At 58.0% G+C, this 8,542-nt stretch overlaps 1 protein-coding gene across 1 annotated transcript; it reads right to left on the bottom strand.

Annotated features, from left to right (window-relative positions):
• Window positions 1-458: 458 nt before the first annotated feature.
• LOC121167156 (fibroblast growth factor receptor substrate 3) lies at window positions 459-6,972 on the bottom strand. Its single transcript, XM_040996544.1, has 6 exons — window positions 6,869-6,972; window positions 5,896-5,984; window positions 4,868-5,054; window positions 2,910-3,071; window positions 2,026-2,180; window positions 459-1,745 (listed from the first exon to the last, which is right to left on the bottom strand). The coding sequence occupies exons 2-6, from the start codon at window positions 5,959-5,961 to the stop codon at window positions 822-824; spliced, it is 1,494 nt and encodes a 497-aa protein (XP_040852478.1). The 5' UTR covers window positions 5,962-5,984; window positions 6,869-6,972; the 3' UTR covers window positions 459-821.
• Between the last annotated feature and the right edge of the window lie 1,570 nt (window positions 6,973-8,542).

Raw genomic sequence — 8,542 nt, 5'->3', positions numbered from 1 at the left:
CTGTGCTTGCAGGCAAGTCCTGTTTTAAGGTTCCAGCCTTGACTCAGTCGTGCTGGGAGCGGCCAGTGAGGATCCAGGGTCCATGTCTGAGCAGTGAGAGCAGCAGAGCCAGAGAGAGGTTCCAGAGCCCCCACCTGCCTGCACCCAATGGCTGCCTTCTCTGCATCCAGAACCCCAGCTGACCTGTTCTTTTTACTTCAACAGAGGCTCCGTCCCTGCCAACCTTTAGGTTCTAGGGCCAAGGCTTCTTGGGACAGGAAAGAAGTGGCCACAGACTTGTCACAAAAGCCACACTGCCTCTGTCCCAGGTTTGCCGGGAGCAGGTCTGCCCAGCCCGTCTGGCCTGCCCATACCCTGATCCTGTGACCAGGCCAAAAAGCCCAGAAAAAGATTATACACTGGGCCAGAATTTAAAAATAATTATATTAATAATAAATATGTTAAATTACATTTAAAACAATAAATAGAAAAATAAACTGATAAATAAAATCAACAGGTACAAAATGTCTCAAAGTTCCAACGGAAAGAACTCACACAGACAGCTGAGGGACACGGCCACCGGGGGGCTGGGGGTGGGGAATGCGATCGGGAAGAGCCTTCACAGTTTGCAGCGAGGTGTCTTCCTCGCCCGGTCATCCCTCCTCTCTCCAGCACGGGAGACCAGGAGCCATGGTGGCTGACGTCTTTGGGGACTCCAGGCAGCGCAGAGAAGCGTCTGGTCCCCCCTCGAGACCTTGGCAAAGCGGCCCTGAGCCCAGGGCAGGAGTGTGAGGCGGGGGCTGGGCCGCGGTGGGGCGCAGGGCAATGATGACGGGGTGTCCCTACAGAGGCAGGTCGGTGCTGTTGTGCCGGGTTTTCCTGGCTGTGCCGTCGTCCCGGGGGAGGGCCCTCTGCAGGTTGGACATGGCCGCGGTCTTTTTGAGGTCAATCACGGCATAGGAGTCTGAGCTGCGGGCAGGGTGTGCAGTGGGCAGAGGGGACTGGGGAACCGAGGTGCTCTGGGGGCCTTTGGGGCGGTCCCCACCCCAGCCCTTGAGCTCCACCTGGATGTAGTTGAGCTGCCGTGGGGGCTCGGGGCCCGGGGGGCGGCGGAAATCAAAGTTGAAGACCCTTGGGGAGCCACGGCGGCGTGTTAGCGGCACAGGGAAGCTGCCATGGCTGTGGTTGGCGGCCCGAGTGCTGGTGGGCTTCTGCAGGGGGGTCTCGTCCTCCTCACCGTCGGGGAAGCCGTTAGAGGACGGCGTGAGCCCATCCCTCGAGTCCCCATCGTCCCCAGCCTCACCCCCAAGCTGCTGCGTTTGGCCTTCCCACACTGGGGGCAGCGGTGGCAGGTTCTCATAGTGCAACAGGGCGGCCCGGCGCTGGGCCAGGCCATTCCAGCCCGGCTCCTCCGGGCTCAGTCTCCAGCCAGCCCCTCGCCTCAGCCCCCCACCACAGCTGCCGAGGTTCTCGTAGGTGCACTTGGGCTGGGCAGGGCACTCAGAGGGGCCCTCATTGTTATTGTGGTGAGGGGGATCACGCAGGCTGGGGCAGAGCCCCTGGCACTTGACCATGTGCCGCCGAGCAGGGGTCGGGCCCAACACAAACTTCACCTGGCCCGGCTGCAGGAACACCTGTGGGTCCCGCTGCTCGGGGCCCTGGGCCTGAGCAGGGAAGGGGACCCGGCCCTCAGGCAGGGGCTGCAGGCAGTGGCGACTCCGGCGGTGGTCCTCCTCGCCGGCAGGGGTGTTGATGTAGGTATGGGACTGGGAGGAGAGAGAGTCCAGGTGCAGCAGAGAGAAGGGAGGGAGAGAGAGAGAGCAGAGAGGGACAGGATGAGAGGAGAGAAGTACAGGGAAAAGCAGCCGGAGTTTCCTCTTCCGCCTGGTCCTCCAAACCTTCCACAGAAGCTGCCTCCTTTTTGGGGGGACAGTAAGGGACCCTGTCAATTTGGTTTTGCTTGGGGATCCGTCCTGGGAGGTGGCCATGTCTCCTAGCCCCTGGGTGCAACCCCCCCTACCCAGCCTGGTCTGGCTGCCTGCTCACCTGCTCATCAGGGGCAATGAGTGCATGGGACTCTTCCCCGAGCGAGGGGTGCCGCAGGCTGCTTGTTGAGGGCTGTGGGGCTGCTGGGAATCGGGGGCCCTCGCCAGGGCAGCCAGGGAAGCCATTGGAGAAGCTGGAGACGCTGTAGCCTAGAGCTGGGTCAGGAGACAAGACCAGGAGAGTGGGACTTGAAGAACCACCTCACAGCCAGAGGGAACCACACTTGTGTCACGTCCTGGGGTTGCTCTGGTTGCAGGGAGATGCTGTAGGGGCCACCGGGAGGGTTGCCCACCCCACTCCCCGGGACCAGCAGTCCTCCTCAGGTCCCTCCTTCTCTCTGATCCCCAAGCCTGGCCTGCGCCTCGGAACCTAACTTGCAGCCTGTCTTGGTAGTCTCACTTGCCACTCCTCTCAGACACACCTTGCTGTCAGCTGTCAGCAGCCTGGGCCTTTCCTCCTAGACACCCCTGGGAGCTCCAGTGCAGGCCATCCAGCCGGTGCTCAGGCCAGACAGAGCGAGTGAGTGAGGTTGGAAGCCCCAGCCAGAGCATGGTCCTGGCCAGAGGTGCCTGACCCAGTGGCCAGGGAGGGAGGTGGGTACGGCCCAGCAGACAGAAGGAAGGCAGCAAAAGAGCTCCAGACTTCTGTTTCCATGGAAACCCAGCCTCTGCCTGTCTGTCCCCCACCCCCCCCAGGACTCCACAGCCTCGGCTCGAGTCATCTGATTGGCCCAGCCCCAGACTCGCCCATCCACGAGGGTGGTGCTGACAGGGTCCTGGGAGGGGCTCACTCAGCACCCCCACCGTCCCCGGCCCGCTCTACTTGAGCCTCTGAGACCCACTCTCCCAAAGTGCATCTGCATGTGGGCGGGAGGGGTTCCTCACCGCTGGGCGGCTGCGGGCCCCGCAGGAGGTCGAGCTCCGTGGGGTGGCTGTTGCGGGTGCTGATGACTGGCTCTTCCATCACATTGATGCTGTTGCACTGCATCAAGTCCTGAAGGAGGTTGAAAATTTCTTCAGCTCGGGAGCATTTGAAGGCAAATATTCCTGGAGAAGGAGGGGAAACAACCAGGCTGCCATGACCCCAGGGGCTGGGGAGGGGACGCCCACACCTCAGCAGAGACCCCAGGGGACCTTGGCAGGCACGGCTGACCCCAGGGGCCTGTCCCCACCCTGAGGACCCCTCCTGGTACCAGCAGGCTCCCAGAGCCCTGGGGACACCATCCTGCACCCACACGCTGCTGCTACCTTCTAGGATCACCCTCTCTTGCCCTACCCTGAGGTCATTTCACAAGGAGGCTTGTCCGTTTGGGATGTGGGGAGGCAGGGACAACATAACTCCAAATCAGGACAGGATTATATTATACACCCTGCCCTCCATGCCAACTCCTCTGCCTCCAACTCCCACACCGCAAAAAGCCCCACCCTATTCCCCTGGGTGCCAAGCAGAGGCTCTGAGTTCTCTGAGGACTGGAGGTGTGTCCTGTTCACCACTTATTCACTGGAGAGCTGGTCCCCCAGTGACTGGCCAGAGAGTACCCACGGTGGGCAGGCCCCTGGACTAACAGACATGGGCTCTGGAACAGGAGGGCCAGGCAGCACATATGTCAGTCAGCCTCCCAGCCGTGCCAGCTCAACACCACAGCCCCAAGCCCTGGGAGCTACATGGCTGGGCATGCCCTGGAGTGCTGGTCTGGCATGGGACACTGTACCCCTCCTTTCTGTAGCAGGGGGTCTGGGACCCAGGGATAGGTGATGCACAGATCCACTGCAAGGACACGACCAGGCGGCTGGGGCATGGGACAATGCTGACTAGTAGCACTGGGGCGGAACAACACCAGGTAGGCAAGAAGACCACCCTAGTAAGAAGGGCATTGCACTTCTTTTTAATGTTGAGTTCTGGGAGCTTCCAGAAGCATCTGCATACACCACAGGTTAGGAAAGATTGGCACAGGTTGGAGTTCTAGAAGACTTTGTTGAGGGTCTAGAGAGGATTTTCTGGGATCCCTATTGTAGCTGACACATCATCCTTGCCTCTCTCGCCTAAGCCTGTGTGCCTGCCCCTGCCTGCTTAGCGTCCAGGGTGCAACGTATGGAGGGGAAGGCTCCCCTAGCAGTTGTATCCCCCGGAGCTGCTTGGCTGGCAGCCTCACTCAGTGAGACACCACACACAATGTAATCCTAAACTGCGGTTACCATAATCCTATGCTGGATTCTTTATGTCGGGATCCCAAAAGATAAGCTCACATATGCCATTCCAACCCTGACGTCATGGAACAGGCCAGAAGCCTTTGACCTCTACTGCCACAGATGACATGGAGCAAAGATGAACCCCTCCAGGGTTACCCCATACATCTAGCACCCAGGAGTCTTGCTCCCCAAACCTCTCATTTCTAAGTCACTTAGCCAGAGCATTTGCTCACTGCTCCCCAGCTGCTGGGTGCTCAGTAAAAAGCTTGTTAAGGAGCAGGAGAGATCCTTGAAACTGCAGAAATGGGGGGAGGTTCTGCCACTTGCTCTAGTCAAGCAGGCTCTGGCCTGGGTGCTCTGGCTTTCTCCCATAGGTTCTATGATGAACTGGATTCACAAAGGGACCTAAGTGGGAGCTGTGACAATGACGGAGGAAGAAGTCATGGGCCTAGGTGTCTACTAGGTTACTCAAGAACAAGTCTACAAGACCCATCCCCTTTCTGGGCAACACCTGCCGCTGGGCTGCTCTTCTGAGGCTGTTCTCAAATTCCCCCACCAACCGCCCCCACAGTCCTGGGTTCATCTTGTGGGGGGTCCCCTCCCGGCACCCGAACCGGAGGGAGGTGGGTGGGTGAGGCAGGGCCAGCACTCACCCTGGCCCGTCTGACAACGGCGGCCACTCTCGAAGGAGAAGAGGTTGGAGTCATAGCCGTAGCGCCTCAGGCAGAGGTAGGGCCAGCGGACGGCCTCACGCCGACGCAGGTGCAGCACCAGCTCGCTCTGCGTCAGCTCCATCACCCCAGAGCCCAGCTCCACCCCCTCGTCATCCACATTGGTCACCTGGAGAGGAGAGGACAAAAAGCAGTGAGTGAGTCCAACGAGGGGCCCTCTGGCTGCCAGGGAGCAGTCAGATGCCCAGCTGGAGCTTGGGGACTTAAGGGTCTCCTCCAACCGTCCCCCCAACCTCCCTGACTCCAGTGGGGCTGCAAAGCAGTGTCATGGGCCTAGGGAAGTTGCCTGTGTAAACAATTCCTCTCACGGCTTCAGTTTTAGTATATGTGCTGCCAAAAACAAGCACAGCAGCAGCTTTATCAAATGCCCAGGGAGTGAAGAGGTTGACCTTCAAGGTGAGAAAGTTAAATGACCTCAGTGTCAGAATGTCTCAAGTGATCCAAGGACCAGAAAAATTGGGAAGGGGCTCTACTGTAAATTCAATACCTTAAGACCTTTCGGAAGGCAGCTATGCTCACCACCATACACCTTAAGACCTTTTGAAACTCAAAGCCAAGGCAGAACACACACAAACTGCCTCCCCAATGGAATGCCCTTGCTGACGGCGCCCTCTCCTGGTGGGCAGGAGAAGCACGCACCAGGTGGTCAAGGGCCGCAGGGGACAGAGACAAAGTCCCAGGGCTTCACCTTTGCGACTTAAAGCAAACAGCACACACTGATACAGTCACCATGTGCTAGACAACATGCTACATACTTTACATACATGAATGCATACATGTAGACTTGCTGGACTCCCACCCCCAAAGCGAATATACATAAATATACAAAAAACACCCTAGCAGGAGCAGATACTCTGAAAGCTCCATCTCTGCCACCATGTTACAGCGCCTCTTCATTCTTGGTAGGCTGGGTGGCCACAGGCCCAGGCGTGCAGAGGGATCCTGGGTACCTTGAACTTGGTGGGGTGGTTGTCTGGCACGCTGTCCCTGTTCAGGCAGCTGCAGCAGCTCCCCATGGTGTTAGAGCAGCCAGTCCGCCCTGGGGGAGAGGGAGAAGTGGCTCAGAGAAGCCATGCTCTGTGCTGGGCGGCTCAGAGATGCCACCTTGTCCCCACCTCTGTGTCCCTCCTTCAAGGTATTTGAAGGCTCACCGCAGAGCCAGACCTAGGGCAGACACACAACCGTTCATTCATGCTCAGACTGTCTGAGGATTCATGCTGGGTCAGGGATGAGAGCTCGGAGATGAACACGCAGTCCTGTCCCAGCTGCGTCTCATGCAGGTGCACCGCGATGGGGGAGGGGCCTTGGCAGGAGGATGCGCAGGCCAACCCAGAGCCCTGCACACGGGGTCCTCATCAGAGGGCATGAGCTCACCTGGGAGCCCCGGGCCCCGAGGCCTGAGCTTTGTCCGCTTCACCCTCCCTCTGGTCTACTCTTACCACCCTCCCAACAGGCATCTCAAGTTCATCTTCCTGATGCTCTCTTCAAACATACAGTTACATTGGGCTTCTAAAGACACACTCAGGGGACTGAAGGTTGACAACAGCATGGTTTTTAGAACCTAGATTGGGTGGCTCCTCATTAATACCAACGATGGCCTTCCGCCCCATGGACAGGGAGACCAGAAGCCTGACTCGCTCAGGGGCTTTTCCATCCAGCATGCAGGATCTCACAGGATTATGTGACAACAATCAAAGCTAATGCCCAGAATGGCGAGGAAATCTCTCTGGCTTGAGTGGTCTCAGGGAATAAGACATGAGCCAATCTCAATGGGCAATTGGGAGGGCTGCAACTTGCACAAGTCTCAAGTCCATAGAGTTGTCAACCTTCCAGAAAGACAGCAGAATGGACAACGCCTTGAACAATACAGTGACCTCCCAAGTTGGGAACCTGCAGATAATGGATTCCTTCAGCAGCTCTTACCTCACCCAGGCCATTGGGGTGCTGACCACGGGAGGGGCATGGGGAAGGAGTCCCACTTTATGCACCCCGTTCTTGGTGGGGGGTCATGGCAAACCTTCTGCAGAGAAATCGCCTGGAGCTCACCTAGCAGGAGAGACAGACACCACAGGTTAATGGAGACCCTTCCCACCGCCCCCATACACACCAGCCAAACAATGCTAACAAAACTGAAGCCTTGTCTGTGTCCCACTGGAGTGTGCCCCAGGACCTAACTAAACAGCAACAACAAAAGTGACACCCAGGGCATAGGGGGCCCTTATGCCTAGCCCAATTGGCTCAGAGGGAAAAACTCCCCTTGCACCCCGAGTTTGAAATCCAAAACCTCTAAGTCATCCTTCAATCAACACCCAACTGTCCCATTGCCTTTACAGAGAACTTGAACTTCACAAAGAGCTTTCTCACAAGGACACTCAGAGGGGCTGGCAAGGGCACTGCCTTCAGGTTCAGGAACCAACACTCCAGGGGACCGACACGCCAAGGACCAACTTTTGCTGCTGCTAAAGCATCTGGGAGGTTCTATCAGGTCCACCTCCTAAGTCTACCTCCAGCACCCCTGCTCCACCTCTTTAGTGTTTTAGCGGAATGTTCATACACTCAGAGTCTTCTGGCTTAACGTGTAAGATGAACATCATCAAAGGGGTCACTTCCCTTGTCTAGAACGAACCCCTGCCAGCTCCCCCTAGGAGGCTTGTTAGAATTTCTGTCATCCAAGCACTGAAGGGTGAACTGCAAACATGAATGTTCTTGCTATGCCCCAAAGTTAGGCCATCTGAGCTCCTGGGTGGATAAGCCAGGGCTCTGGAGTCCTCTGCCATCCCACTCTCCTGCACTGGCAAAGCAATGTGCCTCAGGGTCCCCGATGTCTTGGACCACTCCCAGGTCAAATGACACCCCCAAGCCCCTGCAAATCTGGGCCTGGCTCATTCTCTGGAAAGAGGAAGTAGGCTGTGCAGACTCAAAGACAGGTGTCTGGGAACTAGGAGTGGATCCAGAATTTGAAACCTGGCACTATAGGATGCAAGATGGGGGAGGTGCACTGGTCCTGTATGCAAGACACTGGGCCAGAAGGCCCACGGTAGGGCGACTCCATGGGGTGACACTGAGCCATAGGGACTCCAGTCTGCGATAGGTGCAGACTGGGGTAAGAATTAGAGGGGGTTATGGGAACTTGGGGTGACGTGGGCAATAATTATAGATCTGGGCAAGGTGCAAGGAGGACGAGGGATACGAACAGCAAGCACAAGGAGTGTCCAAGCGGTGGAAGCATTTGAGGCATCCGGGAGAGAACCGTGAGTCTGGGCAGAGAAGCGGGTTCGCAGGGTGAGCATGGGGGCTTCGAGGACTCCGAGGGATGCGGACGTGTGCGGAGGGGGGGAGGGGGAAAGGAGAGCGAGCACGGGGCTTGGGGAGCGAGAGGCAGGTTTAGGCTGCAGGATTGTCGGAGGGGGATTTCTAGACACCCATAAAGGAATCGAAAGGTCGGAGCAGCGTGTCTTAGTCCCCCGCCCCCGGCATCTCCGCCCCCAGCCCCCGGGGATCCCACCGTCCGCCCGCCCGCCCGCCCGCCCGCCCGCCCGGGTATTCCACGGAGGGAGCGGAGACTGCGGCGCGACACGGCCTCGGTGGAGCCGCCTC

This window comes from Ochotona curzoniae, unplaced genomic scaffold (assembly GCF_017591425.1).
Source record: "Ochotona curzoniae isolate NIBS_2020 unplaced genomic scaffold, NIBS_Ocur_1.0 patch341, whole genome shotgun sequence".
Lineage (NCBI taxonomy): Eukaryota > Metazoa > Chordata > Mammalia > Lagomorpha > Ochotonidae > Ochotona > Ochotona curzoniae.
This window is presented reverse-complemented; position numbering and strand designations above follow the sequence as displayed.

Bases quoted from the DNA above. Each gene is read 5' to 3' on its own strand.
- LOC121167156 (XM_040996544.1), bottom strand. From the start codon at position 5,961: ATGGGGAGCTGCTGCAGCTGCCTGAACAGGGACAGCGTGCCAGACAAC. The intron at 5,055-5,895 runs GTACCCAGGATC...TCTCCTCTCCAG, and splicing joins ACCACCCCACCAAGTTCAAG to GTGACCAATGTGGATGACGA. The intron at 1,746-2,025 runs GTGAGCAGGCAG...CTCTCCTCCCAG, and splicing joins TCATTGCCCCTGATGAGCAG to TCCCATACCTACATCAACAC.